This window comes from Octodon degus, unplaced genomic scaffold (genome assembly GCF_000260255.1).
Source record: "Octodon degus isolate 3935 unplaced genomic scaffold, OctDeg1.0 scaffold00392, whole genome shotgun sequence".
NCBI classification, from domain to species: Eukaryota; Metazoa; Chordata; class Mammalia; order Rodentia; family Octodontidae; genus Octodon; species Octodon degus.
In genome coordinates, this window is record NW_004524968.1 from 418,222 (window position 1) to 434,500 (window position 16,279).

The 16,279-nt window shown below is 52.7% G+C and overlaps 1 protein-coding gene across 1 annotated transcript in view; it reads left to right on the forward strand.

Annotated features, from left to right (window-relative positions):
* Lig1 (DNA ligase 1) overlaps positions 1-16,279 on the forward strand; it is a 34,409-nt gene that overhangs the window by 12,803 nt on the left and 5,327 nt on the right. The window contains exons 9-22 of the mRNA XM_023708549.1: positions 1,295-1,375; positions 1,648-1,704; positions 4,424-4,596; positions 6,502-6,668; positions 7,000-7,076; positions 7,915-8,006; positions 8,216-8,315; positions 8,711-8,796; positions 9,462-9,577; positions 10,767-10,862; positions 11,360-11,470; positions 12,564-12,635; positions 15,020-15,164; positions 15,326-15,408. Of these exons, the coding sequence (XP_023564317.1) occupies positions 1,295-1,375; positions 1,648-1,704; positions 4,424-4,596; positions 6,502-6,668; positions 7,000-7,076; positions 7,915-8,006; positions 8,216-8,315; positions 8,711-8,796; positions 9,462-9,577; positions 10,767-10,862; positions 11,360-11,470; positions 12,564-12,635; positions 15,020-15,164; positions 15,326-15,408 (1,456 nt within the window). The remainder of the gene's footprint in view (positions 1-1,294; positions 1,376-1,647; positions 1,705-4,423; positions 4,597-6,501; positions 6,669-6,999; positions 7,077-7,914; positions 8,007-8,215; positions 8,316-8,710; positions 8,797-9,461; positions 9,578-10,766; positions 10,863-11,359; positions 11,471-12,563; positions 12,636-15,019; positions 15,165-15,325; positions 15,409-16,279) is intronic.

Consider the following 16,279-nt stretch of genomic DNA (forward strand, 5'->3'; position numbering starts at 1 on the left):
TTCTGGCTTCATTTCTCGGCCCTCTGTTCATGTCACCTGGAATGCATCAGGTTTAGAAGAGGAGGGATCTGCTCAGCATTGGAGTTTCTTTGTCTCTTCTGTGCCATCCAAGTGTACTGTGGGGAGATCTTATAGAGCCGCCCTCTGTGCCTGGTCCTCCTGATGTCCATAGTGTACCAGCTTGCGGGACACCAAATAGGCTTAAATGATTCATTGCTTCATTGTCGTTGCGCTTATTCTTTGAAAAGATGACTGGGCCCATTTTCATGATACCTGGAGTGTACCCAGGAGGTGGGTTTTGAAGATTTATTGAATACCAGTTGGATAGGTGGGTGGGTAGATGAATAGCCTTTAATGAGGTCAGACCCTCATCTTTGTCCTATGAAAGCTTCTGTGTGGCTTCCAGGAACCCAGGTAAATGCTGAGCTCCCTCCTGAGACAGCCTTGCCCACCTCTGTCTCAGCCTTCTGCTCTGAGTGTGCTGACTCTTATTAGAATGCTTTTCCCAGCCACCTGCACATAGTGCTTTTGCTGGGAGCAGCCTGGTCTCTCTCCCTCCTGCAGAGCTATTGTGTGTCCCCAGTACTGGCCAGCTGGGCAGAGCTTTCTTTTATGTCCTGTTTGATAGCCAACTCCCTCCCCCACTAGACAGCAAGTTTCTCCCCTCAAGATCAGAGCTCTGTCTACTTCTTGCTTCCCAGCGTCCCAAGAAAGAGCAAAATACTTCAGATTTTTTTTCTCTATCAATCATAGATTCATCCATCTATTCAGATGTTCATTGAGAACCTACTGTGTCAGGTAGACTGTGGCTTTAAGTGTGGGGATCCAGCACAGCAAACTACATGAAAGTCTTGCAAGTTTCTGACAGGGATGTGGTATAAATACTGAGCAAACTGTCATGTGTCACATGCTAGAAAGTGCTGTCCCAGAGAATGCAGTAGGGACAGCAGCAAGGAGCAGTGGGACGTCAGGGCCAGCCTCTGGGGAAGGTGCCGTGGGAGAGAAAGTCCTGAAAGAGATGAGGGTGACAGCCCAGGAATGAGTGTTCTGGGCTGAGAGGAGCAAGGGTGGAGGCTCTGGGTCACTCCTGTGGACACTGAGAATCATGGACGAGCCTGTGTGGCTTGAGGGGTATAAAAGAGGGGAGGTAGGAGAGAAAGTCCCAAAGTTGCCTTGGGTGCTCTTGGGTCCGAGCCCTGTGTGCCACATAGTAGGTGCTCCAAACACTTTTATTGGCAGAAGGGTTTCTTCGCCCAGGGATCTGCCAGATCTGATTTCTCTTTTACCTTCACAGACCCCTGGACCCAGTGAACTTCAATCCTGCCAAGAACAATTACCATCCCATTGAGGACGCCTGCTGGAGACAGGGCCAGAAGTGAGGCTCCCACTTTCCCACGTGGTCCTCCTCCAGTGCCTAGTGCCCTGGGCAGCTCCCAGGGGGGCTTCGCCTGCAGGAAACGGGTCAGCCTGGAAGGGTGTAGAGAGAGCCCAGGGTCAGCCTGGAAGGGTGTAGAGAGAGCCCAGGGCACAGAGTGGGGCTGCTTTTCTGTGTTTAGATGTTGGCAAGCCTGTCCTTGGGTGGTGAGGGCAGGCTAGAGGGGGCCTTGTGTGGGTGTTCAGGTGACTCTTGTCTCTTTTCCCACCCAGGGTCCCTTACCTGGCTGTGGCCCGGACATTTGAGAAGATTGAGGAAGTTTCTGCTCGGTAATCAGCGAGGCCTGGGTGGGGACATGGCAGGTCCTGTTGGCTCTGTCCTCGTGCTGTGCTGTCCTTCATGCTCAGCTGTCCCCCTCGTGTGCATGTCCATAGTCTATGCTTCAAGCCTCGGAATACCCAGGAACAGTTCTGCCTTGGTCAACACAGGACACAAGAATCGGCCAGCTTCTTGGCCCCACCTCTGTGTGGCGAGAACTGCAGAAAATGTGTAAATGTGTGGCCGTTTTCCCCCAGATCACCGGAAGTGATTTTCATCTTCCATATCCTATTTAGTACCAGTGGAAGGAGGTCAGGTCTTGGCTATAGTGAGGACCCACTTTCACTCTGCCCTTTCCCCGCAGAGCCCCTGCTTGCAGTGACTGTGTCTGCAGTGCCTGCAGCCTGGTGCTTGACAGCAGCACATTCCCATCTCGCCGGTGTGCGCTGAGCACAGCCCAGTCTTCCCAGGCCCCAGTTCTGCTCCCCTACCTGCCCTTCCCTCCTCTTTCCCTGTGTCTAGTTAGTGTCTTCACAGGGCGTGCTTCCTTCTGCTTCCGGCTTGTGGTGTGCCTTGCTTTTATGTCTGTCTGTGTTGGTTTGAGTAGATCCCAGCTTGTTTCTGCTGCTCTGTGGTATCCTTCATGCGTATCATTTTTCACTTCCCCAACACTAGTAGAGCCATGTAGGCTGTTGCTAATGCTTCATTCTTACAAATGGGTCTTTTGGGGAATGTTTGAGAACTTATTTTGGAGCATAGACTCTGTGGGGGGTGGGGGGGCAGGCCAGTCACAGAGGTTGTGGGAAGGCTGAGGTGCTTGTCCTAGCCTGTGGGCAGCTGCTGGACAGGGATCCAGCCAGGGCAGGGTGGACATTGGGCCCAGTTCTGCTGCTCGAGGGCAGGTGCTTGGCCTTTCTGAGCCCGCTTCTTTGTGAGTAAAGGAAGAGCGTACCTCTTGCTGTGGTGGCTGAAATTAACAGTGTGGCGCAGGATTTAGTTCAAGGAGAAACTTAGCCGTTATCTACTGGAAGAGAATGGCAGGTGACTGTCATCCCCTCATCCAAAGCCGGGGATTCAGTCACATTTAAAAAAAAAAATATTTAAAAGTCATTTCAGTTTTATAGAAATCTAAGAAATTAGATTTCTAGAAAACAACCAAAATGACTTAGAATGTTCCACCTACCCTGGCTCAGGCTCCCTTCAGGTTAGTGGCTTGTCTCAGTTTGGGACAGCGATCAGATCCGACATCCATGTGATCTTTTATATGCTGCCCAAATTTTGTTTGGATTTTCCCATTTCCATCTTTTGTAATCCCAGCTCCCCCCCATTGTGCTTAACTGGCCTGCCCTTCCTCATTGTCTCCGACGCATCTTCAGTTGGACTTTGTCCGTCGTGACCCCTGCCCTTGGGAAGCATCTGGTGGTGTGGAACATCTCTCAGCGGGGCTTCGTGCCACACTGCCTCAGGATTAGTTTCGGGTGAACAGTGTTGTGTGAAGACCACAGAAGCTGTGCTTTCTTAGTTTCTTTTGGGGGCCTGTCACATGGCCCCAGGCTGTCTGCAGGTGTCTTCGTTATCATCTTCCCCTTTGATCTAATAAGTATCTTATGGGAATTTATTATTTCTTGCAGATGTCCTCCCATTAAGTCCATATTTGTGGTAATGTCCCAGGTCTGCTGGGAAATAGCGCCGCACACTTATCCATGTAGGACCACGTAAGCTTACGCCCCACAGTGCAGGGGGCCGGAGGTCTGAAGTCAAGGTGGCTAGGGGTTGCTTCCACCTGAGGGAGACCCTGGCCTGTGCTGCCATCAGCTTCGGTGGCTGCAGACTTGCCCCAGACACATGGCAGCCATGGCTACCTCATTTCCTCATCACTGCCGTCCCTGTTTCTGCCCTCTCCTGGACACTTACGAGGACACTCATTGCCTGCCTGGTCACCCTGGGGCAGCATGCTCTCATGGCAGTCTTGAGTCTCTATTTCCACATCTCGCCTTTGCTGAGATTCTGAGTGAGTGTGGCTTTAGGGCAGGTGCTGTCCCACCCGCTGTGGTGGCCAATGATGGCTCTTGCCTATAACATCTGATTCTGTAGAGTTTGCCAAGAGGTGATTTTATGTTTCTCTTACTCTTTTTTTTAAAAAAAGCTGTCCATTGGCCTTCTTCTGTTTAAGAAAAACACAGCTGCTCTCTTCAGCCTCATGCTATCTCTGTGAATATCCGAGAGCCTTGTCATCATCCTGTGCCTCTGTTCTTTTATCTTCAAGATGAGGGTGACAGTGGCACTTGTCTCCAAGGGAAGCAGAGAGGATTTTGTGATTAAAATGTACAAAGTGCTGAACACCAGCACCTTGCATAGGAAATGCGCTGTGTGCCTTAGCTGTTCGTTCTCTGGTGTCACCTTCAAGGTTCTGTCACTCCAGCAGCCCATGATTTGCCTGTGGCGTCAGGTCATGCTCCTCACAATGGTTTTGAGCCGATTTCTGTTCTTGCCCATGTTCCTTTTAGAGCCCCGCTTATCTTGGCCCAGCTTTCCTTCGTGTTACTGGCATGTCTCAGCTTGGGCAGTGAGCAAAACCAGAACACCCCCATGATACCGTTAAGTGATCCTTAGGCTTCCTGTGAGTTTTCCCATTTTCCCTTTTCCTCTTCTACCCACTCTACCACACATGGAAATACCTCCCATTGGCTTTGAAGAGCCAAGTGGTCACAGCCTTGTTCCCTCTTCCAGGCTTCGGATGGTGGAGACGCTGAGCAACTTGCTGCGCTCTGTGGTGGCCCTGTCCCCTCCAGACCTGCTCCCTGTCCTCTACCTCACCCTTAACCGCCTTGGCCCTCCTCAGCAGGGCCTGGAGCTAGGTGTTGGTGATGGTGTCCTTCTCAAGGCAGTGGCCCAGGCCACAGGTAAGAGTGCTGCAGTGGAGGGAGCCCAGGCCTGTGTTGGGACGGGGCTGTGGGGATAGAGAGGAGGGCCTGTGGTGGTTGGTGACTAGGAAGTAATAGAGCTCCTGAGGACCTAGGGTCGAGGGGCTTGGGGCCAGAGGAATGGGAAGGGGACAGGAATGCAGCCTTGCATTGTAGAGATGCACAGAGGGCCTGAGGCAGGGACGCCCATCTGTCAGGGCAGCAACTGGAGTGCTGGCTCCTGATAGGGCTTGAGGGGACCAAGGAAGGATTGTGAGTGGATGAGGGTAGGGTGGGGTTGGCTCGCCCTACACTGAGAAGAAACAGGAAAGGCAGCCATCAATGAAGCTGGGCACATGTCCTGGGGCAGAAGGAGCTAGGCAGAGATGAAAGTAGCCGAGGGTCAGGCTGGGGTCGGGGTTGTGGAAGGCAGGGCCAAGATAGGGATGGTCAGGTATACTTTGGACCTCGCTGCTGGGTTCATCTGGGGAGAGGCAACAGCTCCCACACGGTCCTGGACATGAGCATCCTTTATCGGGCGCCTCACACGGCCTGAAGCTCCACAGGGTCAGGCCAGGGTCGAAGAGTGATCAATATAGGACAGCTGACCAAAGCTCTGAGAGTTGTCACTTGCCTGAGGGAGGACGTTGGGGAGCTCAGGATGAGTTGTGTGGGCCCCAGCCTTTAGGGAGGCAGGTGTTGGGGGTTTTGATAAAAAGACAAAGGACAGAGGGGGGTGAGGAGGGAATGATGGGGTCTCAGGGGCCCAGGGAGATGACTCAGATACTCAGGATGCTTGTGGGCCATTTATTGTGCTGTGACACAGCCACCTTGTGCAGCCTGTCCAGCTGGATACAATAGCTACAGCAGCCAAATGCCTGTCACATGGCTTAAGGAGGATTTGTTTTCTTTACTTAAGAACAAGGTGCCATGGATGAGGCCTTTTCTACCTTTCTGGGCTTCCATCCTTTGCACAGTAGCACTCAGCTTGCACTTCTCCTTATGGCCCCAATGGCTGCCCAAGGCCAAGCTTTGCTGTGAGCTGCTCACTGGGAAAATTGCATCACATTTGGCAGCGTGAGCCACCCCATGCCACACTGACCACTGTACTTGCAGTTGTGTCGTTCGTGACGATTCCATTTGCAGCTGTTTGTGTCCTCTGTGCAGTGGCCAGGTGACGGACATGCATGTTGTGTCTTCATAAATTACTTTCTTTTTGATTTCCTTCCTTTATTAGAGGAAGGGCATTCGCTTGACATGTTGATGGGTCACATTATCTTTGCATTTGGTGCAGGGTAGATAAGTGGGGTCATACCTATTTGGGGACCTTAATGTTGCTTCTGATGGTCTGAGAGCCTCTGGTCAGGGTTGACCTCTGACTTGTGTCTCTGTCTTCCCAGATTTCTACTCTTACCTTTTAGGGGTATCTGGGGGAACCTAATTCTGGACAATTAAGGTCCTGTGTGTTTAAACAGTGACTTCAAAACCGAGAGTAATGGCAGCACCAACAAAAACAAAAGGCTTATAGGCCTCTGCCAAGGATCCTATGAGCAAGAAGAAGCGTCCCTTGGCCTTTCTTGCTGTTTCTGCTCACTTCCCTAGTGGGCTTGTCCCACCCCGTGGCTCTGAGGTCCCCCCTGCACGTGGACGGGCCATTCAGATGCCTCGCAAGGTGCAGGCACATTTGCTTAAACTGTGTGATGGTCCCAAGGGCCTACACCTGATGGCATAGGACACAGATGCTTACCAAGCTGTTCCAGTCAGGTGGGGAGGAAAAGGAACAGGAAGGTGCTGGGCCCGGCCACAGCACATGTAGCTGGAGAGAGCACCTGTGCCACGCCAGGAGGAGGCACTCGGCCATGCTGGTCCTTACTACTTCCCCATGCTTTCTCTCTCACCATGAAGGCCGGCAGCTAGAATCTGTACGGGCTGAGGCTGCTGAGAAGGGCGATGTCGGGCTGGTGGCAGAGAACAGCCGCAGCACCCAGAGACTGATGCTCCCACCGCCCCCTCTTACCACTTCTGGGGTCTTCTCCAAGTTCCAGGACATTGCTCGGCTCACTGGCAATGCTGTGAGTGGGGAAGGGTGTGTGCAGTATCCAGACGCCTCAGGATCTACTGCTAAAACTCTGGGCTGCGTCTCTTTAGTTCTGCTCGTGGGCTGTGATGCTTCCTGTCCTTCCCTCTCTCAAGCCTGGGTGTCTCTTCTAGAGTTCAGTTCTAGCACCTGGTACCAGCCTGCCGGGTGTCAGGACTTGGCTAACTCTTGGGAGGATGGAGACAGGGAGGAAGGCAGCTCATTTGCATTGCCCTGGGACCAGGTGACCATGGGAGTGGCATAGAGGGAGAAAGGGTGGTCTCTCCCTCCCCCGACCACCAGACTTGCCCTCCCTTCACCTCCAGTCCATGACCAAGAAGATGGACATCATCAAAGGCCTCTTTGTTGCCTGCCGCCACTCAGAAGCCCGGTTCATCGCCAGGTGAGTGTGGGCCCCTAGGCAGCAGAGGGTATGGGCCAGCAGAGAGACAGGAGAGATCGGCTGCTGGAGTCACTGCTAGTGGCCTGGCGGCTATCCTACCTAGGGTGAGAAAAAAAAAAGAATGATCAGAAGCCCAGACCCAGAAGAGGAGGAAGGTGAAGTGTGCTTTCCTTCTTAGACTGCTGTTCTGTGGTGGTGCTGCCCAGAGAAGGGTTCCAGAGCTCAGGGCAAAGCATCCTGTGGTTGATTAGTGATGTCTGCCCTGGCTGGAGTGGCACAGCTGCACAGCATGAAGTCATGTGTCTGCCATGACAGTGCAAGCCAAGTAATTGCTGCTCATGTTCTGGAGCATGTTTTAGGTGCCCTACCCTGCACCAAGTGCCTCATCTCCTTAGTTCCCAGCAGCTACAAGGCAAACCTCTTCTCTTAACTCCACACATGAGATAAAGGTGTAGAAGAGTGTGCCTGTTGTGGTTACTTGCTCCAGCCAAGGCCTGTGTTGGGTCAGGTCTGGACCATGGTAACCATTGGGTGGGCCTGCCCCTGCCTCAAGCCCAGCTCTGCCCGTGACTCATACTCCCCAAGTCCTAGCACCAGTTAGGGCTGTGGAGTTGAGAAGGGTCAACACCAAAACCTGGTGCTCATGGTCGTTCTTGACCAACTTCAGTTTACCCATCTGTTAAACAGGCTGTGTGATTTTTTTGGGTTCTTCACAGACTCAGAGCCAAGATTGCTGTGGCTCTTGAGGCCTGCTGAGGCTTGGGTTGGGGAGATGGGAAGAGGAAGGGGCAAGATGCAGAGGGACAGCGCCAGGCAGCCCACTCCTCACTCTTGCCAGGGCCCTGAGTGGACGGCTGCGCCTTGGGTTGGCTGAACAGTCAGTGCTGGCTGCCCTCTCCCAGGCTGTGAGCCTCACACCCCCAGGCCAAGGTGAGCGCCTTTGACCCTCTTCATACCTGTTAGTGGGGGTTTCCCTTCTCAGACGTCCACACCCTGTCCCTGCCTGCTCGTTTTTCCTAAGAAAGGTTCTTGGGCAGCCATGTCTGCATTCTTCGTTCTGCAGTGAGCTGCCCATGTGGACCCTGGGGGTAGCCAAGGGATAAGACCCATCCCAGAGCCCTTGGTGGATCATTTCCTAGAATTCCCTCCAGCTGTGGTGGATGCCGGGAAGGGAAAGACTGCAGAGGCCAGAAAGTCGTGGCTGGAGGAGCAAGCCATGGTCTTGAAGCAGACGTTCTGGTGAGATCCTGGTGCTGGGGTAGAGGAATGGCTCAGTGGCTGGCACACACCAGTGACTGCCATTGGGCTGGTGACCTAGAAGATAGTGCAGGGCACATTAAGGTGGCAGATGGTGAAGGGTATGGCCTGCAAGAGGATGCTAATAGCACATGAAGGCCGCAAGGTCGGGAAGCCTAGAGTTCCTGGATTAAGGGAGAGTCCAAGCTGCGTGTAGTGACCAAGGGAGGACGCAGGTGACAAGGAATTGAGAGCATGGTGACTGGGTTAGGCAGATGCTTTCAGGAGGCCAGGCTTTGGCACTGGCTGGGATCTGTGCTGTGAGCACTGACATCTAACCAATGTTCAAGGGGTGCACTTTAGAAAGCCTCCTCAAATGTTCTTGCCCCCCGGCCCAGCGAGGTGCCTGACCTGGACCGAATCATCCCCGTGCTGCTGGAGCATGGCCTGGAGCGTCTCCCGGAGCACTGTAGGCTGAGCCCAGGTACTGTCCCAGCCCTCAGGCCGGGGCACCTGCCCTCTGCAGAGCCAGTGTGATGTCTGCTACCAGGCACTCCCTTCCCAAGACCTGCAGAGCCCTCTGCTGTCCCTCCCCACCAGGACTGAGTCCAGTTCCAGTTCGTTGGAGCTGAGCCCCTTCTGTTCCTCCTTGGTGCATCCCCTTCTGAACTGAACAGCAGACTGTGGGCCAGGCTGACACAGCAGCCGGAGGCAGTTGGTTGGGTCACGTGGGAATGCTCTTGTCTACAACCATGTAGATCAAGGCATCGCTGGGGGGGGGGGGTCTGCCACTGCGCAGACCACCCAGAGGCCCGAGTCCCTCTGTCTTGTTCCTGTGCCATCCAAGGTAGTTAACTGTAATGCATCTGACTTTATCCTTGGGCTGGGCTGGGGCCGGGCGGGACAGCCACATTACCCAGGAGGATGTATCTAGTAGCTCCTATGTGCATTTTGGACCCACGGCCTAGTGGCCTCGGAGGCTGGGGGTTGAGGTCACCAGTACCCTAAAATGTAGTTGGGCCTATTCTTAAGAGGTACAAGACAGGAGAGGGACCCTGGCACAGTCATCAGCTCCTTCCCTAATCATCTGATTTAGCACCTTCCCTTGGCTACCAGTCCTCCCTAACTTGTTCTCCCCTCTTCTCCCAGGGGTCCCTCTGAAACCCATGTTGGCTCATCCTACTCGGGGCGTCAGTGAGGTCCTGAAACGCTTTGATGAGGCAGCCTTCACCTGCGAGTACAAATATGATGGGCAGAGGGCACAGGTATGGGGCAAGTCCAGCCCTTCTGCTGATGGGAAGATGCCAGAGTTGGGGCCAGGGCTTGAGCAGGCACAAGCTCCGATCCTGCCTCTGTGACATGACTGGCTGATCTGGCTTGTCTCTGGGCTTTAGTTTTCTCCTCGCAAAGGGTTCCCTGAGAACCAGCCTATGGGAAGATAGAGTTCCTAGAAGTCCTGGTAGAGGGTAGTGGGAGGTTCAGGAGTGCTGTCTCCGCTGGCTTGAGTTTTGTCAGTTGTGACAGCCATTCTGGCAGGCGCCCATTGGCCCTTAACGTTGTGATGTGCATGTGTGTCCTGTGAGGTCTTCGTCTGGGGTGTGCAAGGAAGTGTGTCCCTTCCACTGGGCGGGCGGGATTCAAGACTATCCTGTTCCTCACAGGGATAGGGGAGCAGGAGATGCACAGTGCCTGTGGGCTTTGAGGCTGCTCCAGGCAGTGGATTCCATAGACAGACACCGTGTTTCAAGGGGTGTAACCTGGTCAAAATAATGTCAGAAAAAGTGAAAATGATTTGGAACTGTGGTCATGGTTTCAGATATAAATATATAGCACTTTGAGGTGTGCCGTTCCATGATGCTTGGTAAAGTCTTCTAGCACCTGGAGCAGCTCTGCCTGGCTAAATTGAATGAGGTGAAGTGGTAGGCAGTAGCTCTCAAAAAATAGCACCAACTCTCATCCTTGCAAAGAGGAACCCGAGTAAAGAGATCTTCCTGCCAACAGCAAGTTCTCTTCACCCTGTTTGACCTTAGTCCTCCACAAGGACACACAACACACACACACACACACACACATACACACAATGTCAAATATAATTAGTTTCCGAGATAACGCGTATGTGTGAGATGCCGTATCCACAGCCTTGCCCAAGGACTGACAGACTGTGTGCGAGGCAGCAGGAGAAACCAGCATGATGGGTGCAGCAGTAGCATTGACCGAGCAGTGTGCGCACTTGGAGTGGGGCAGATGTGCTGGCGAGGAGAGGGAGTGATGACGGTAGCAGGCTGTGTGCACATGGGTATGAAGGGCCAGCAGCCCAGGGGATACCTGCTTGGGTGTTTGCACCAGTTCTTCCACAGCATCCTGAACCTTCTCCCAGGGATGGGTCTGCAGAGAAAGCAGGGGCCACAGGGGTAGACTCAGCTCTCATTCCCTCTTCTGCCCCCTTGATGACAGATCCATGTTCTAGAAGGCGGGGAGGTGAAGATCTTCAGCAGGAATCAGGAAGACAACACCGGAAAGTACCCCGACATCATCAGCCGCATCCCCAAGGTGGGTGTGGCACTGTCACTGACAGGGCTGTGCTTGGGGCTACCGAGACTCAGGGACCATCCAGGCTGCTTGGTGCAGCAGGAGTTCACAGGGAGGAGCTCGGAATGCATTTGTCTGCCCATGGCATTTAAGCATGCCTTAAACAGATACTGCTTATTCCTCAAAGGAAGCCGGAGGGGGCAGGGAGAGGCAGCTTGGGCTGGAGTGGTGGGCTGGGGACTGTGGCTCTGAGACTGCTGGCAGGGATAGGGGCATTGCAGGTTCGCCAGGGAGGGAGAAGATGGGGGAGGCTTCTAGATCAGAGTGTTGGGTCAAGTGTAAGCCTCGGTGGTCTTAGTTTCCCCACCTAGAGGGTCTGTACTTATGTTCTCCGTGAGGCTGACGGTCACTTGAGAGGGTCGCAAGAGCTATGGAAGGATGGGAGTCTGTTTTTGTCCTGTGTCTCCTGACCTCATCCTCCACCTCCTGCACCCTGTGCCGCTTGCTTTGCTTTGTAGATTAAACTCCCCTCAGTCACATCCTTTATCCTGGACACTGAAGCTGTGGCTTGGGACCCAGAAAAGAAGCAGATCCAGCCATTCCAAGTGCTAACTACTCGCAAACGGAAGGTATCCACGCAGCCTCCCACTTCTGCCCAGCCTGGCTGAGGGTCCTCTTCCTCCCCAGAAGGGCAGTGTCACATTGGGTGCGATTCTCTCAGCCTTTGGCCAAGTGACTCATAGCTCTGGCCCTCCCAGCATCTCTGTTAGTGCACGCGTATGTGTGTGCATCCAACATCTCAATGATTTTACTATAATACACCGTCTGTATTATAGTAAATAATAATGGCTTCACCTGCTATTACAGCCCTCAGTAGAGACCAGTAACTCAGGTTCATATTCGCCCCCACACATTCACCCCAGCAGGCTTCCCCTTGACCTCTGCTTGGCCAGAATTTGAATGTGCTACTGTCTTTAGCTGCAGGGAGGCTGAGAGATCAGATACCTGGGGAGGGAGAGTAAAGTCAGGATCAGCTAAGAGCTGTGCGGACTAGGGGCTGGGCCAGCTGTATTGCCACCTTTGCAGGGCGTATCTGGTTAGTATTACCTCTTAGTTATTACAAACTCACCAGGTCTGCAGTCTCCCAAATGAGTGTAAGTGAAAAAGGCAAAATAGAGTGACTTCAGGGTCCTAGGAGGATCTCATGGAATTCAAGATTCTCTTGGGGCTAAGACCAAGACTTTCTCTGGTCTGCCTGGCCTGTATTGATTTAGTTATCAGCCGAAGGGAGGGGAATACTCAAGGGCAGGAACCACTCAAACACTTCTCCAAGTACTAAGGTACTAAATTAATCTCCCCAGGATTGAGGTGCCAGAGGCTATAGTCTCATCTGGTTAAGGTTGGATCCAGATGTCCTTGGCTGTGACCTTGTCTTACCATTGAGGCTTCACCCACCTTTACAGGCCTCAGTAGAGACCAGTGACTCAGGTTCACTTACTATGAGTTTCCTGCCCATCATCAGAACTCACAAGTAAAGACGCAAACCCCATTGGTTAATTTAGGTCCTCCTCAGAGCTGGTTTGTAGTAGTCTCCACCAGGTGTGCAACCGCAGCTGAGAAGCAGAGAGTGGAGGGAGACTGGCCGCTGCCTCAGGGACAGGGACAGCGGTCCCGCAGGCAGGAGAGGTGACTCCCTCTCCTGGTTCCATTCTGCCCCTACAGGAGGTGGACGCGGCTGAGATCCAGGTTCAGGTGTGTTTGTATGCCTTCGACCTCATCTACCTCAATGGAGAGGTGAGTTTTGCCATAGGCCTGGGCAGCCAGTGGGAGGCAGCCTAGCTTCAGTCTCTGACTGTCCTGTCAACTGAGCTGGAGGCTGTGCTTAGGGAGTGGTTCTCCAACTGTGATCTCAGGACCCAGGGTGCACCAGGCGCTCTCCGGATGGTCTGCAATGTCTTCCTTCTCTCAGCTCACCACTGCACAGTGCTTCTCCCTTTTTGTGGCCAGAGCCACACAGTGCAGCATTTGAATGTAGAAGCAGATATGAAAAGCCAGTTCCATTAACTCAGATTTTGAAGAATGCACACAAATGCCAGACACCCCTTTTGTCAATAATTTTTTTTTTTCTTTTGTATTTAGGACAGGGTTTCACTATGTATATTGGACTTGTAGTGTTTCTCCTGTTTTCAGCCTCCCAAGTGCTAGGATTATAGGCACGCGCCACCACGTCCAGTCTCAATCGCCATCTCAGCATGCGCTGTGGGCAGGGCTGGCACGGCACACTGGGCGTTGAACCCTGGTTGCTGTACTCTACCTAAGCAGGCGCTTTAGTCCGCTGAGCTATCAGGCTGGCCCTTAATATTTTTTTTTGTATGGGGAATTGAACTCATTACCTGGTGCTTGCCGGGTAGGTGCTCACCATGCAGGTATTCAGGCTGCTGAGTTGTATCCCCAGCCCCTTCTTACTGTTTAAGATATGAGTGTTTCATGAAAGTATACAATTTAGGGGCTGGGGTATGGCTTGATGATGGAGCAATTGCTCACACACACAAACACACAAATGTGCACACATGCACGTGCACATGGAAAAAAGCATATTTTTTAAATGAGATGCTATTTTGTAAATTCTTAAATTCCTAATACAGTAACTGTCAAAAGATGTATTCCACCTAAACAGAATCTCTTTGGTGTAACGACTCAGTCGTCGTTGCTTTGAGATATTGCTTAGGAATCTTGAGAGTTCCCTGTCCGGGGAGCTTCCTTCCCCGGGGCCTGGAGAAGAGAACCCATTCTCCCAGGTAGGTTGGAGTGGGAGCCAAATGGGTTAGAAGACTCCCCTTCTCCACTCCCCTCTCCGTTCCCCTCCGCCTTCCTTTCCTCCCTTCTTCCTTCCTTTCTGTTCTTTAATACTGGTAGGGCCTTTACACTGAGGTATACTTCCGGCCCTTTTTTTATTTTGGGACAGGGTCTTGCCAAGTCCCTTAAGTTGCCCGTGCTGGGTTTTAACTCATAGCCTACCTGTCTCAGCCTCCCAGCACACTGGAGTTTCCGGGTGTGTGCCACACCACCACACCTGGCTTTCCATTTCTTTCCTTACCTCTTCGCTCTGCTTCTCCCTTCACATCTCTGACCTGTGTGGTGCTGGGCAAAGAAAAGGCTGCATGCTGAGTCCAGGTCTGAACCTGCCCATGCGATCTGGAACAAAGCTGCACCTGATTGTAAGGTTTTAGAGCTTGTAAGGGAGCTGGGTCAATTCAGTCAGGAACAGTAAGGCCGTAAAGAGTCATCCTGGGCTGAGGAGTTCGTTTTAGAGAAGTGAGCAGGTGCTGTCTCTTTCAGGCTCTGCCAGCTGCAGTCTGCGAGCCAGGTCTGTCCCACCATCCATGTTTGCAAATGAGGCATTCTGGGGACAAAGCCCCAGCCGTTTCTTATCACACACCTGCTTTTTCTGTATAGCGGCAGGACTGCAGAGCTGTCACAGACGGCAAGAACACAGTCAGCCCTCCGTATCTCCTGGTTCCACATCCATGGTCAACCAAGCTCGCCTCAGAAATAAATACTTGAAGGGCCGGGGAGATGGCTCAGTGGAATAAGCGCTTCCCTGGCAAGCGCAAGGGCCTGAGTTCAATCCCCAGTTCCGAAAAAAAAAAAAAAAAAATATTTGAATAGTTCATCTGTCCTGAGCATGTTCAGAATTTTTCTGGTCATTGTTCCCTAAAGACTGTAATGTGTATAGCAGTGACATGGCATGAGGTATTGTAAGTCTCCTGGAGATGCTTTGAAGCATTCTGGAAAGCGTGGTCGGAGGTTCTGCATAAGTGCTACACCACCTTCTGTGAAGGACTTGAGCATCCGTGGATTTTGGTGTTGCGTGGTGGGCGTGTGTTCCAGTTCCCCCGGGTACTAAGGGACAGCTGTACTTACTGTCTGGTTCTCACCAAGAAGTTGCCAGGCCCTGCTAATGTAGAAAATAGCCTCTCAGAAACATGTTTACTAGCCTCATGGTCATGAGCTTTTTACTCATTTAGGCTGCTGCCTCCAAGCCTGTGGCTCTTGAGTCCTCCCGGCAGCCTGGTCCTTCCCTCCCAAGGCTTTCTGTAGGCCACATCAAGCGGTGCGACTTGTATGTGTTTCCTTCTGGTCCGTCTTGCCACCATGGTCCCCGCCTCTCTCCTCAGTCCCTGGTCCGTGAGCCCCTGTCACGACGCCGGCAGCTGCTCCGGGAGAACTTTGTAGAGACAGAGGGTGAGTTTGTCTTCGCCACCTCCCTGGACACCAAGGACACGGAGCAGATTGCTGAATTCTTGGAACAGTCGGTGAAAGGTGAGGTGTCTGCTTTCTCTCCCAGAGGTCTCTTGCTTCCTTGCTACCTGTTTGGACCCTGGGCCCTGGCCCAGCCTCAGCCTTTTGTGATTTGATGGGATCCTGCTTTCTCCAGGCCCGAGGAGCAGTATCCCAGGGCCATACCTCTCTGTCTCCTTCAGATTCCTGCGAGGGGCTGATGGTGAAGACCTTGGATGTCGATGCCACCTATGAGATCGCCAAGAGGTCGCACAACTGGCTCAAGGTGATTCCTGCCCAGCCTGGCCCTGCCCAGTTCTGGAAATCTATCCCCACTGAGAACATGGTGTTGTGTCTCCAACTGCACCCTATTTGAGCTTGGGACCCCTTTTCACCTGGCTAGATCTCCTCCCTCTGGTCAGTGAGGGGCCCTGGGAATACCAGATAAGAAAGCCAGGTGGGGTCTTTGTTGTCCCTGAGCTGATTTCCCTGGCAGGTGAGTAACACAGAAGGGAGACAACTGGGACATGAACAGGATGAATTGGGCAGTGAGGAGCACCTGAAGAGAGTGGGTCAGCTTGGACCTAGTGCAGTCTGGGAGCATGTGCGTAATCCAGAGAAGTACCCTGGAGGCAATGCTTAGATCAGGACCCAAGTGGCTGGAAAGGGCTGGCCACACAAAGATCAGAAAAGGGGCCCACAAGAGTAGAAGCCCTGAGGGCTAGGCCCAGGTTTGGAGTGTGCAGGGAACAGGCAAGCAAGGTGAACTCGGAGCACAGAGCAGGCTGCAGCTTGCATAGCACCTTGGGACACAGAGAAAACTGAATTTTCAGGGCTGGGCAAATAGTTCAGCGGGTTAAAGCACCTGCAAGCAGGTGCAGGGGCCAGGGGTTCAATCCTGGGCATGCCATGCCGGCCCTGCCCCTGGGGCATGCTGAGACTGGGGCAATTGAGATTGGGTGTAGTGGCACGTGCCTGTAATCGCAGCTCTTGGGAGGCTATAAACAGGCGGATCACTATGAGTCTGATCTAGTAGTGAGACCTTGGACATCCTTTATTTTTATTTTTAATTTTTAAAAAATACTTTTATCAAGCTGAATATCCTTTAGACCCTTCCCTAAAATACAAAAAAAAAAAAAACAAAAAAAAAAAAAAAA